Source organism: Cnephaeus nilssonii (assembly GCF_951640355.1).
Source record: "Cnephaeus nilssonii genome assembly, chromosome: 9".
NCBI classification, from domain to species: domain Eukaryota; kingdom Metazoa; phylum Chordata; class Mammalia; order Chiroptera; family Vespertilionidae; genus Cnephaeus; species Cnephaeus nilssonii.
The window spans coordinates 73,492,899-73,507,384 of NC_137080.1; the positions used below are offsets into that span (position 1 = coordinate 73,492,899).

The 14,486-nt window shown below is 40.0% G+C and overlaps 1 protein-coding gene across 17 annotated transcripts in view; it reads left to right on the forward strand.

Annotated features, from left to right (window-relative positions):
* The window catches only part of DST (dystonin), a 435,295-nt gene that overhangs the window by 250,121 nt on the left and 170,688 nt on the right, over window positions 1–14,486 (forward strand). For 15 of the 17 annotated variants that reach the window (XM_079780748.1, XM_079780749.1, XM_079780745.1 and 12 more), the window contains 12 exons: window positions 1,211–1,323; window positions 1,414–1,520; window positions 3,714–3,833; window positions 6,605–6,700; window positions 6,791–6,918; window positions 10,741–10,834; window positions 11,129–11,283; window positions 12,606–13,068; window positions 13,155–13,283; window positions 13,438–13,515; window positions 13,598–13,759; window positions 13,849–13,953. In XM_079780748.1, the coding sequence (XP_079636874.1) occupies window positions 1,211–1,323; window positions 1,414–1,520; window positions 3,714–3,833; window positions 6,605–6,700; window positions 6,791–6,918; window positions 10,741–10,834; window positions 11,129–11,283; window positions 12,606–13,068; window positions 13,155–13,283; window positions 13,438–13,515; window positions 13,598–13,759; window positions 13,849–13,953 (1,750 nt within the window). Of the gene's footprint in view, window positions 1–1,210; window positions 1,324–1,413; window positions 1,521–3,713; window positions 3,834–6,604; window positions 6,701–6,790; window positions 6,919–9,527; window positions 10,624–10,740; window positions 10,835–11,128; window positions 11,284–12,605; window positions 13,069–13,154; window positions 13,284–13,437; window positions 13,516–13,597; window positions 13,760–13,848; window positions 13,954–14,486 lie in introns of those variants that run through there. The other 2 variants (XM_079780753.1, XM_079780752.1) reach the window with 2 other exon arrangements.

Genomic DNA, 14,486 nt, shown 5'->3' on the forward strand with positions numbered 1-14,486 from the left:
TTGGCTGCCTCCTGCACCCCCCTACTGGGGATTTCGCCCGCAACTCAGCCATGTGCCCTGATTGGGAATCAAGTTGGTGACTTCTTGGTTCGTGGGTTGACGCTCAACCACTGAGCAACACTGTCCAGACACTAATGCTTTATTTTTTAGGTGAAAGTTTCCTGATTGGCTTTTGGCCATATTTTGCCTCCTAATTTAAGGAGTATTTTAGAAATCTTTTCTCATCTCATATAGATAAAGCTAGGTACCCTTGTGCTTTAGAGCAGTGGTCACCAACCGATAGTCCATGGACCACTGGTAGTCCGTGAGGTCTGAAAGGTTGGTGATCACTGCTTTAGAGTGTCATGTAAGTCTTACAGATTAGAAAGAGAAGTCTGAGGTAAGAGAGAGGACATGCATGTTTGTGAAGATACAAACTAGTGCTTATTTAGCTATTTATGATTCAAATTACTAACTAACCAACCCATTTACCAACTTATCTGCAGGGATTTATTGAATATCTACCGAGTATATGCCACTCTTTATCTCAGCAGAAGAATCAAATACAAATGTGTATTAATACATGGTTCTTTCCATCTTGGTGTTGACTAGTTGGGAGAAACAAGATGTACATGCACATTAAACAGTGAATTAATAGGGCAAGGAAGTATATGATTGTTCTAAGTGCCAACTTGACTAGTACAGGCCAAGGAGTATAAGGAGTTCAGGGAACAGGGAGAGAAAACTGAGAGCCCACTGAGGAGATGGGCTTGCTCTCTGCTTGCAGGGATGAATAGGATTATAGAAGATGATGGTGACAGGGAAGGACAGCCTGGATGGATGGGGGTTGCCATGGTGTGGCATTGAACTGAGTATAAGCTTTTGTGATTGGGGAGAAACATTGAGAGAATACTGGCTGGATTGGAAGGGTGTTGAGTAGTGGAACTTGCATGGGTTGGATGGGACAGATGTTCTTATAGATTCTGATTAGGAAGGATTTGTAGACCTTACCGAAAGTTATGTGTGTTCACATTTTTATATTTTTTCCTCATTACACTTGCCTTTGCCATACATATTTCTGAGAGAAGTAAGCAATGTTTGGTGAAAATCTTAATGCGGGCTTAGAATTAATATTTGCAGCAGTTGCTATATAAATAGATACGCATGTAAATATAATGTTGGAAAGGCACCTGAGAAAACGTAATTAATACAGTGCATTTTTTTTTCCTAGGCCGGACCTGATAGACATGAATACTGTTGCTGTTCAAAGCAACCTTGCAAATTTAGAGCACGCTTTTTATGTAGCAGAAAAAATTGGCGTTAACAGACTCCTGGATCCTGAAGGTGAGCTGTGGCCTTGACTAGATGTGGCCTGAAGGTTTGATCAACAGTAATCTGTCAGCATCTTGAAATAATTTGTGTTGCTGCTTTTAGACGTTGATGTTTCCTCTCCTGATGAAAAATCAGTAATAACATATGTGTCGTCTCTCTATGATGCATTTCCCAAAGTCCCTGAAGGTGGTGAAGGCATCGGTGCAAATGTGAGTATTGATTTTTTTTCATTCTGGAAGCTCTGATGTGGCAATGTCTGCTTAACTGAATTCTTTGATAGTGCTTTTAATCTTAAATATAAAATATTTTAAAAAGAAGTTGATTTTAATATGCTATTTATGAAACTGATATTGCATGCACTTGGATGGTATCATTCCATTATTAAAATTAAAATATAATGAGAAAAGACTTGTTCTGTATCATAAAGTAGGCTATTCAGAGTTACTTTTTTGTTTGATAAATAGTAGCTATAAGCCACTGCATTTTGGAGATACTCATTTTTTAACTTGCTGTTTTACAGCTGCTCTATTTGATGTATTTGTATAGAATATCTCATGTTTGAAAGTCACTTTCAGGCAAGTTTATTACCTCATAAGATTCCATGAGAGAAGTTGGCTCGGTTTTGCTTCTCTGATTTAACCGTGAGACCCAGAGGAAGGCGATTTATTTTGCCAAATTGACAGAGCTCCTTTGTAGGCAGGGCAAGGTCTCTGAAACGTGGCTTTGGATCTTTATTAGTCCTCAATTTGCCACGGGTTTGTGCAATTCAGTTCAATCGTGCGTTTTTTAGTGGCTATGCTAACAAGTGCTTATGCATTTCTGGAAGAGACAGGAAACCCGATACGCCTTCTGCACTTGGGGATGAGCACCCCTCTCCCTGGGCCTTTCTCCCTCCTCCTTGCAGACACCATTAAAAACAATTTACTCTGAAGATTCAGGAGCTCATCTTGGTGAGCTCTCTTTCCTGGTATTTTACTTCACCTTTGTATGCTGCTGCTTTTAGGCTTACTTCCCTTCTCTTCCTCTTGTTCTTTCTCTCAAAAGTTTTATCTATTCTTTTGATCCCTAAGTACCTTGCTTCCATGTTTATCCTCTCCTCTGAGTCAATGCAGTTCTCCAAGGACTCCGTGTTGACTGTTGCTTGAGAAGGTTTCTTGTGGCCATTCTATTGTCTCATTACCTCCATCCCATGCCTGACTCTTAGAACCAGGATGATAGCTTTCCTATGGTTTTTCACCTCCCCCCTTTTCCCCCCATCAACTCTGCACACTGTCACCAAATTAGCTTGAAAACTTCCAGTGGCTACATATGACTTGCATGATTAACTCCATTCTAGATATTCTGACATTCAAAATTCTGCATATATAAATGGAGCTTTTTTTCATTTTTAGCTCTGACATCTCAACACACACTGTTTGCTGGTAGCCAGGGCATTCCTATTTCAGAGTCCTGACTCACTTGGGACTCTTGTCTTTTATGCACTCCTCTCTTCCTACACGCCCCCGCGCCACCTCCCCCCCCCCCCAACAATTACTGGAAGTGTGAGAACTGCTCAGGGATTGAGAACCACCTCCCAAGGAGCTTTTAGTGACCACTTCAGGCACACTGATGCTTACCTGATTCTTATCTCAACTCCTAGCATACACTACCAGTTATTTCAACACTTAATTGAATACTGCTTTTCATTTTGCTCGGCTGTTCACATTATGAATCTCTCTTGTCTCGCCATCTAGACAGCAACTCTTTGATAATAGGTATTATGTCTTAAAGCATTGTATTTTTATTACGACACGTAGCACAATGCTTTGAACGTAATGAGAGCTTATCAAATACTTAATTGAATATAGCAGTTGACAACCTTTCAGTTTTCTCCATTTAAAAAAAGTTTGCTAAATGAGTACTCGAGTAATCTCACCATAGACATTTCCTGTAGTTTTCATTCCTGTCTAGTTTCTTACATAATGTATAGCTCTTTTGAGTTTCATACGTAAAGGGGACTTAGATCTAAAAAAGGTTGACAGAGTGGCAACCAACTTGGCTTATGCAAGCTGTCCGTCCCCCTTCTTGAGCCCCTGGCAAGTTGATGGTGGAAGTCTTTTCTGCTGTGCTTGGGCGCTGCCTCAGAATCCTTCTCCACACAGTGCCCAGGCAGCCCTGACTCTGGGTCAGAATTGGCAGTCATCAGGCCCCTGTGGATAGCATGGTTTTAAAGCTGTGTATGTGGGAAGGATTGGGACTGCATGGACAGGATGAGGACTGCGTGAGAAGTAAATCATTTAGCCGGTTCTCTCTGTCAGGCTTAAAAATATGTAATTACACAGAATGACCTTTGACTAAATTGTGTTAGATATGAATCTTACTATCTACAGCCATGGGCTTTTCCTGTCATTTTCTTGTTCTAGGATGTTGAAGTCAAATGGATTGAATACCAGAATATGGTGAACTACCTCATCCAGTGGATTCGACACCATGTGACCACAATGTCTGAGAGAGCATTTCCCAATAATCCCGTAGAACTGAAGGTCAGTGGCACTACAGGGGTTAAATAGGATTGACTTGATATTTAACTTGTAAATAATGCTGTAATAATTCTGTTATTTTAAATTTTATTTATTTTTTTCATTTTAGAGATAGAGGCAGAGAGATAGAAACATCGATTTGTTATTCCACTTATTTATGCATTCATTGGCTGATTCTTCTATGTGCCCTGACTAGAGATTGAACCTGCAACCTTGGCGTATTGGGATGGCGCTCTAACCAACTGAGCTACCTGACCAGGGCAATTCTATTATTTAGAAGTTCAAGAAAAATTGCCCTTGACAAGCCACTAATAGATAGGCATTTAAAAAAATGTACTCATCTCCCCATTATACAGAGAAAATAGAGGTAACAATTAGTAATTAAAACTTAATACAGTAGCAACAGTATCTTAAATAAATTTATAGTCCCTTAGTTTTGAATTGAGGGTGTAAGGCTTGAGAGAGTCTCTGGAGGTGACCTTGCCAAATTGTTTTTGGTGTGTGGGAAATGTTTGAAGTTCACCAGATGGCCGTGGTCGGAGGGACCCTGGGAAGCTTGCACCAGGGTGACCGTGGTTGGGACTGTGCCTTTGGTGTCGAATCCTATAAAGTCGCTTTAGATCCTTCTTTTGTGTAGCAGGAGGTCCATACTCGACTTCACTATGAATTTGAAATACATACCCGACCTCCAGGATAAATGAATTCTGGTTTAGTAAAACTTTTGCTACTACTACCTGGCCAGTGTTGCTCAGTGATTGAGCTTTGACCTATGAACCAGAGGTCATGGTTCAATTCCTGGTCAGGGCACATTCTCTGGGTTGTGGGCTTGATCCCCAATGTGGAGTGTGCAGGAGGTAGTCAATCAATGATTCTCTCTTATCAATGATGTTTCTATCTCTCTCTCTCTCCCTGTCTGAAATGAATAAAAATATATTTTAAAAAAATTTGCTACTACTTAAAAACAGATCTAACTCCTTGAGGCAAAGATATTATAGAAATATAAAAGACATTATAGATACATAAACTTAACTGAAGAATGCTTTGTCTCACTTTGTATATGTATTAGGATCTATAATAGCAAAATAGCCTACTTTCTTTCAAGAAACATACAATGTGAATATTAACAGTAAAGTCTAATTCCTTGAATTATAAGCTTTGTTTTCATGATCGCACTGGATTCACAGACTGCAATTACCCCGGGAGGACCCTGTTGAAGTTATTCACTGTGTTCAGGCATCTGTGCAGACCATCTGTGAAGCAGCTTTTCGCTCACATTGCCAGGGGAGTTTGTCCTTGGCACGCAGTCACTTGGCCCGTGTTGATAGGATGCTTTTTAACTGCTCTGAAGTTGTTTGTGTGAAGTCTCCCTATGTGGATGTAAACATTTCCAGGACAAGAAGGATCCCCTCCCTCCCCCTCCCCCCTCCATCACCACATCTACCACGAGCAGCGTTTAGCCTATAATGGCACTCGGTGCTTATTTACTGATGGACGTCCTAAAACAATTGCATTTTATGACCAAAACAGTTTTCAGATTTCAAGTTCAAATTGTTTCCAAATGGATACCTGTTGTCAGACACTTGGCTAAATTTATACTGGCTTCTGATTAATGCAGATTCTTAAAGTTTTGTAAAAAGTTCAAGTGAATGCCCAGGTTACTTGTTGGTGCCTGGGATAGGATATAATATAAAAAATAAAAAATATGTGGAGAAAATGCTAGTAATGTTATTAGCCAGCAGAATATTGAATGGAGTCCTTCAGAAATGTGTCTGTCTAAAGATTAAAAGGGACTTTTTTTAAAAAAACAACAACAGCATGAATCAGGATGAAATAATTAGTATACACTTATTAAATGTGGAGATGCTTTAACTACATCATTTTATGACGGTTCTTTTTAGTAAATATAATAAGAGATTCCAAATTAGTATCTGCAAACTAGATAATAATTTAATCATATGGTTGAAATGTCTATAATAAAGCAGTAACCATTAACATCTATCTCTGTTGACTAAGAGATCTGTTTAACTTAGCCAGTGGGACATTGACCTCAAGTTTTAACTCTATCTATCTGATAAGCATTCTGTTTTCAAGGATAGATCCATGGAATAGACAAGAACAGGTGTTGTTTTTTTTCTCCCTTTATGGAAATTGCATCAGATTATTTTTCCAAAAGCTAATTTGCCACAGTTGGAAAGTATGTTTTTCTTTTCTTTTAAATCCTCACCCAAGGATTTTTTTTAGGGAGAGTGGAAGAGAGAGAGACAGACAAAGAGAAACATTGATGTGAGAGAAACACATTGATTGGTTGCCTCCTGCATGAGCCCCGACCAGGGCCTGAGCCGGGAGAAGCCTGCGACCAAGTATGTGCCTTTGACCAGAATGGAACCCAGGACCCTTTGATCCACAGGCCGACGCTCTATCCACTGAGCCAAACCAGCTAGGGCGGAAAGTATGTCTTTTAGGATGTGTTTTCTTGTTTGTATGATGAGACTGTTAATAGAGCTGTAGTAAGTTCTACCACGATTCATTATCCAGACACCAATGTGGCACCTGCTGAATCACGGCATACATCAGTAGTTACACCCTCATCAAGTCTTACATAACCCAGTTGCCAACTAGCTGACAGTAGGTATAGGCCTTGAGTATCAATTTTATAAAGGAATTCCACTGAATGCATAGGACACAGTCGGTAGCATTTGAAGTGGTAACATTATGCCATAATGAAAACAGGTCTTTGAATGTTAAACTTTCATTTATTTTTCCTTTCATTTTAGGCACTTTACAATCAGTATTTACAGTTTAAAGAAACAGAAATTCCCCCAAAGGAGACAGAAAAATCAAAAATCAAACGCCTATATAAATTATTAGAGGTAAGCAGAAATTTTCTTTTTTTTGTCAAGTATACATTTATTTGTTTTTACATACTTGCTTTGCATTAATTTTTTTAAAATTTTCTAAAGATTTGGATAGAATTTGGACGCATCAAACTCCTTCAAGGTTATCATCCAAATGACATAGAAAAAGAGTGGGGGAAGCTCATCATTGCCATGCTCGAGAGGGAGAAGGCGCTTCGTCCAGAAGTAGAAAGGTAAGCTGAGTTATTTTTGCCATGGAAACCGGGAAGAGGAGTGGGCGTCTCGTTGTTCTCATGGAAAGAACTTACATTTGGAGCCAGGATGACCTAGGACCAACATTTACCATTTCCATTTCCCTGGCTGTGTGACCTTGGATAAGTCACTCAGTCTTTCATTGTTTCATTTTCTTATCTAGAAACTCTTCTAAGAGGTTTGAGGGATTAAATCAGTGAAGTAATGTTCAAAAAAGACCTGATAGGCTGGGTTGGTCTGTGAAGTCTCATCCAATAAGGTGGTAACAGGTTTAAAGCCTATCAAATTAGCCATGAGAATTTCTCAAACTGGCTTTTATTCTTTTTTCCCTGTTGACCCTTCCCCCCGCCTTCACGGCTGTGTCCACGGGTTATGCATATCTTCTATACTAATAAAAGGGTAATGTGCAAATTGGTCAGGACACCCTCACAGTAACGAACGAACAGCAGGCTGCGTGGGGCAACAAGGCCTGCAGGAGGGGCAGTGAGGAGTGACCAGGCCGGCAGGGAGGGCAGTGAGGGGCAACCAGGCTGGAAGGAGGGAGGGCAGTTGGGGGCGACCAGGCCGGCAGAGAGGGGCAGTGAGGGGCGACCAGGCTGGCATGGGGGGTAGTTGGGGGTGACCAGACCAGCTGGGCCTAAACTGGCAGTCAGACATCCCCCAAGGGGTGCCGGATCGGAGAGGGTGCAGGCTGGGCTGAGGGGACCTCCCCTTCCATACATGAATTTTGTGCACCGGGCCTCTAGTATACATATAAGTTCTTTGGTTAATCTCATCCCACCCTTTCCTCCTTCCCTCTGAGATTTGACAGTCTGTTCCATGCTTCTATGTCTCTGGATCTAGTTTGTTCATCAGTTTATTTTGTTCATTGGGTTCCACATATGAGTGAGATCTTGTGATATTGTCTTCCTCTGACTGGCTTTTAAAGCACCAGGGCCTGGATCTGGAAGCTTACAGGCCCATGAAGAACTTACTTTGCTTCTTATAGTTTTGGCTGTGACCCTCTTTCTGTGGGGCCATGGAAACTAGAGTCTAGACTGCCTCCATTTACAGGGCAGTGAGGTGGCTTCCAGAAAACACTCAGTAAATACCGGGGTTAAGCTCCCCTTTGGATACTTCTACAAGTGCATTTATTCCGTGAAATTGTCACTGACTTCATCATTCTGTCTCTACTCCTCTACTCAGTGGCCCTGGCAGGTGCCTTGGGAGATGTGTTGGATGCATTTGTCTTCATTCTAGTCCTTACTTCCCAGGCTGACTAGTGGGGATTGGGATCTCTGTTCCTCAATAGCTGGGAGCTCCATGGGCCTGGGCTTCCACCTCTCTGCCTTTCTCACACCACACCCTCCTCGCTCTCTTCCCGCAGCCACACTGGCTCTCTCGGGAGTTCTGAGTGCCAAGGTCCCACCCTCCTCCATACCCAGGAGGTTTGCAACCCTCTGTGCCTTTGGCAGGGAAGTCCAGTTCATCCTGCCCTGCTCTCGTTACTCCAAATCATTCTCAGATCTCGGCTCCAGTGTTACTTCCTCAAGAAATTTTCCATGGTCTCCTAGGCTGGTTCAGATGTCTTGTTTATTATAACTCTCGTGTTTACATGCGCTGTTCCTTCATGGCACTTACCTCTGTTGTAATTTTATATTTATTTCTGTGATCATTTGATTAAGAGTTACCTGTTCCACTGCTTTGAGCTCCAAGAATGTGGAGAAAAACGTGTTTTCACTGTTCCTTGTGTGGCCAATGTTTAACAGGGTGCCAGGCACATGGAGAGGCGCTTAGTACACTCATGCTCTCTGTGCCCCACACTTGACCTCAGCGTTGTTGAAATGGGACATAAAGCAGTGACAATATGAGGGCAAGAATAACTTGTCAGTCCTTTATTAAATTACTGCTTACACTCTTGTTAAAGCTTAATATTACATCAACGTAACTGCATCATTGGAACGAAAATAAACTTGAAATACACGGGATGGGCCTTTTATGGAGGAGGCATTTGTAGGCGATTCAAGTGAGATACTAAGCTAATCATCTGAAGTAATGGCCAAGTCTGCTGGAGAAGGGATATGGAGTTGATTTTTAGTCATCAGAATAGTAGCTGGATTTTACTATATGTTAATAAACGAAGACAGTGTAGGAGTTCCAGGTCCAGGAATCAGTCCATCCCGGATTAAATTAGTAGCTCAACTTGCAAGCCACGTCATTTTAGACAAGTTTATTAATCTCTTTAAGCCTCAGTTTCCTCATTTGTAAACAGGATGTAGTAGTATCTACCACATTTGGTGGTTATGAGTATGAGGTGAAGTGGTGTATGTAAAATGATTAGTTGATTTCCAGGCACATAATAATTGCTTAATAAACATTAGCTGCTGTTACTATTTTGAGATTTTCTGTTTACTAACTATATACGATGTCCCCCTCAAAAAGTATACACACACTTTGAATAATTATAAAGGCAGTGTTTATTAAAATATATTTCATTTTCAGAATGGAGCTGTCAGCTGTTAAAGTGTGTATACAGTTTTTGGGGACACCCTGTGTTTGATATGGCACTTTCAAATTCCCCCTTTTTTGCTTTCCAGAAAAAAAAAAATCAAAGCAAGTTTGGCTTTGTAGTATTGGGGGTTAAGAAGATATTTAGGAGCTTGTCTGGATAGATACTTTTAAGTTTTCTTGATGCAACAAGTTTTTTGGCATTAACTATATATATTGCAAATAATAGCTATGTGGCATGTGAGTGTGTAGAAGACAAATGATAAACTCTTTTCCAGGAAAAGGAAAAACAAGCATAGACAAATGAAATTTGCAAGCATTGTCTCGATAGTCTACTTAGTACTTTGGCTTTTAAAAATATAAAGTAACTGTAGTAAGATTAGAGTCACATTCCTGAGAGCATGTCATTTAAAGAAAGGTAAATGGGTCATTCTCCAGTTAATTTAACCTAACAAACAAATGACATGCACCTTAAAATGGGAATGTACTTTGTTTCTCATCACATGAATTTGTTTACACATGCTTATAAATGCCACCGTCCAGCCTTATTGTTATTTGGGTACAGACCTGGCCCTTTATAAAAGTCAGGCTGTAATAGAATACTTGTGGTTTTTTAGCTGATGATTGCCATTGCCTGACTAACTTTTACTAATTGTACCTGGGCTTCGATGAGGCATCCGAGTTGTTTTTTAGGTGGTTGCAATTGGATGACACTTGGTGAAAATATTTGGCCAGGTTTTTTTTCAGTGCCGCCCCATCAGCCTGCCTTGTCCATACTTGCAGGGTTTGAATGCAAGCTACAAAAGGCAAACCTCAGCTAGCAAACTCGTGGCTTTAGGCGAGATTCTTTTGAATAGTTATCAGCGTATTATTTTCTCTGTGTTGAATATGCATGTAGGAGCATATTTAAGGAGCCGGTAAAGCAGTAACATTCAGCTGCCACTTTTTCACCGTTAGAAGTAGAGCTTTTTGCAGACCAACTTTTTCGTCTATTTTTGCTGGTCAAGAAAGAATATCATTTCGGGGATAAAAATGCACAGTAGTAGTTACAGCTACCATAGTAGTGACTCTGTGTTTAGTAACACTACTAGCACTCGAACCAGCCTTGATTCAAATGAAAACTTTCTCTCTGTTCATTGTGGGCCAACACTCATCAACTCCTGCATTAGCTTCGGCAATGAATCCGTTGATGGACACAGGTATTGAATCACTGGTGTGGGATTGTGTTTTAGTCTCAGCGGGCGGCATTTTTCAACGATTGTGAACTCTGCGACTTCGGAGGGAGAGGCTGTATTCTATTTTGTTCCTTCTTTCAGGTTGGAAATGTTACAGCAGATTGCCCAGCGAGTTCAAAGGGACAGTGTCATCTGTGGAGACAAATTGATACTTGCTCGAAATGCTCTTCAGGCTGTAAGTTAATTGTAGGAGCCTTTGGGATTGTGGGAGAGGGATCTGTGCATTTGGATGAACTAAAAACGTTTGCGTAGCATTTGGTCAATTCTTGGTATTTTTGTCACTGAAACTTAAGGTTTGTTAAATATTATGAGCAGTATTTGCTCGATGGAGAAATAGTCAACAGAGGCAAAACATGTTTTTGAACCATAAGGGAAAAAGGAGAACTCAGGTAGCCTTGTGTTCCAATATATCTTACTAGTTTTGAAACGTTGTTTCACAAAATTAATATTGACTTCTTTTAAAATACAGGATTCTAAAAGATTAGAATCGGGGGTGCAGTTTCAGAATGAAGCAGAAATTGCCGGCTATATACTTGAATGTGAGAACCTCTTACGCCAGCATGTCATCGATGTGCAGATACTGATTGATGGAAAATATTACCATGCAGATCAGTTGGTACAGCGGTAAGTGTGCTACTTACCTACTCATGCCCCATCCTTTTGTGTCACCGTTTCCTGGGCACTTAGGATAGGAATGTAGAGTGCGACAACTTTGTGAATTATATTTCTTAAGCACTTTTCAGTTGAAAATGCATGTCACATTAATTCTGGCATATGTTGGTGTGTTAAAAGGTATTCGTTCTTCAAAGACAAGTAATAGAAAAACATTTTATAATACATACAATATTTAATATTGTAGTACTGAACATACAGTTAAAATATGTGTGAGTATATTTGAAAAGTATCTTTTCTTAATTCAGTGTTCTAGTTTTCTCATTATATGAAAATGTTTTATAACAAAATGTTGGAAAAATATATGGGTATAAAAAGCTATATCTCTGGGAAGTAGGTCTGGGGATAGAGATGGAATCTTTTGGGCTGTATGCTATATATATTGCTGTCAATGTATATGGAATATATATACAAAGCAAAAATTGTAAATGATGCTTTGATTCAGTTGTTCCACTTTTAGGAATCAATAACAATTTAGGGATTATAACAATGAAACATTTAAATAAATATAGATAAAAAACTTTTGGTTTAGATGAGAAATGTTTTATAATAACAAAAATTTGGAAATTTCCTAAAGATCAAATAAGAGGTGAATTATCACATCATAGTTCAGTAATTATGTTCATTATAAATGACTAGTAGCCCTGCGCATGAATCTGTGTGCCAGTAGCTCTCCAATAGCTCGCTGCTGCCCTCCAGCAGCTCTCTAGTCACTGCCCCGCCCTGCTGTTGCTCCCCTTTCCCCCTCCTCCCCCCCCTCATAACTTGCTGCCCTGCCCCCTCCTGTAGCTCTCTGCCACCCGCATGTAGCTCACTGCCCCACCCTCCTGCTGATTGGTGATTCGGTCGTTATGCGGTCAGTCGTTACGCTTCACGGCTTCATGGCATAATGACCATTTGCATAGTACATCTTTATTATATAGGATAGTTATAAAGACTGTGTGATAATGAAAGTGCTCATGGTACAATTCCGTGGGAAAAAATGTGGTATAAAATTTTATCAATATGATTACAATGAATTTTTCAAATAGTAGACTGTACTTAGCAGTTTAGATTAATGGAACAACTGAATGGAAAGTACAGAGTTCCCATATGCCTCCTGACATGACTCCTTCCCCTATTAACATCTTGCGTTAGTGTGATACATTTGTTACAATTGATGAACCAGTATTGACACATTATCATTAACGAAAGTCCATAGTTTACCTTAGGGCTCGCTCTTTATAAAGAATGACTTTTACATTATAGCTTATCCCTTTTGATTTTATTTTCAGGGTCGCAAAACTGCGTGATGAAATTATGGCCTTAAGGAATGAATGTTCCTCAGTGTACAGCAAAGGACGCATGCTGACGACAGAACAGACGAAGCTCATGATATCAGGAATCACTCAAAGTTTAAACTCAGGATTTGCACAGACCTTAAACCCCAGACTGAACTCAGGGCTGACCCAGAGTTTAACGCCTTCCCTCACCCCTTCCAGTATGAAATCTGGCCTGTCATCAGGTCTGACTTCCCGCCTGACTCCATCCCTCACTCCAGTTTATACACCTGGTTTCCCAACAGGATTAGTTCCAAATTTCAATTCAGGAGTAGACACAAATGCATTGCAAACCCTGAAGTTGATGCAGATCCGAAAGCCCCTTCTAAAGTCTTCTTTATTGGATCAGAACTTAACGGAAGAGGAAATCAACATGAAATTTGTTCAGGATCTTTTGAATTGGGTTGATGAGATGCAGGTAAAAAAGTGTTTACTTTACCTGAAAGTTTCCATCTTTATTGCTATCAATTTCTTTTTTTAAACCTAGAGTCTTTCTGTTTAAAGGGGCAGCTGGACCGCACTGAATGGGGATCAGATTTGCCAAGTGTTGAAAGCCATTTAGAAAACCATAAAAATGTTCACCGAGCTATTGAAGAATTTGAATGTAGCCTTAAAGAAGCTAAGATCAGTGAGGTATATGCATTCAAAATCTGTATCTATTTCATTTTAGCTTACTGTTTTTTGCTTTTCATGTAAAGACCCTGTGACAAGATAATAGATACATTGAGTAGGAATCAGAATTCTTCAAGATTCCTAACCTTGGTGTCTTTCTTACACCGTGTTATAGATCCAAATGACGGCGCCTCTTAAGCTAACTTACGCAGAAAAGTTGCACAGGTTAGAGAGTCTGTATGCAAAACTCTTGGTAAGTTTTTATTTTATACTTTCTGTTTCCTTTATCTCTGTTTGGCAAAGACGTGATTCTTACAGTGGTTTTCCTTATAAAGAATACATCCAGGAATCAGGAACGGCACCTTGATACGCTCCATAACTTTATAACTCGTGCCACGAATGAACTTATTTGGTTGAATGAAAAAGAAGAGGAGGAAGTTGCTTATGACTGGAGTGAAAGAAATACCCACATAGCCCGGAAAAAAGATTACCATGCTGTAAGTGCAACTATGGTAATTGAATATTAAAGTGGTATTTCAGGTTTAGATCTTTTTCTAACACATTTCTGAATTCTTTCTTGAATTAGGAATTAATGAGAGAACTGGAGCAAAAGGAAGAAAATATTAAGGCAGTTCAGGAGATAGCAGAGCAGCTACTTCTGGAAAATCACCCAGCCCGATTAACTATTGAGGTGAGTCAGGAGGTGTAATAGTCATGCTTGAATATCCACATTTGATTATCACCCTACGTATTTTTTTATTGCTGATAAATTGAAAAAATGCCAGCTATCCAATTTTTATTACTGGCTCCACAGTAATGTTTCTGACACATACTGATTTGCCTTCACTTCCCTTGCTCTAAGTGTGTCACCTGCCCACCACTGAAAGTAAAGGTACCTTTGTCATCCCTGTAACCCAAGAGGTGAATTGCAGGAAATACAAAGGACCTTGACTTTCCTAGCTGTGATGTTTTATTTCCTCCTGACTTGTGCCATGGCACAAGCGATGTAACCTTGCTAAGCCTCACTTTCCTACCTAAATGGGAAAATTGCTTCTAACCTGTAGAGCTGTGGTGAGAATGAGAGCAATAATGTAAGGTTACTACTTAGTATAGTTTATGGTGTGTAGTATGTTCTTAAGAAGTGTTCGTTACTGTTATTTAATGAATAATTGTACTTATGATCTAGTTTTGTGAGGTGCATTGAAATAACACCCTGGAAAGGCC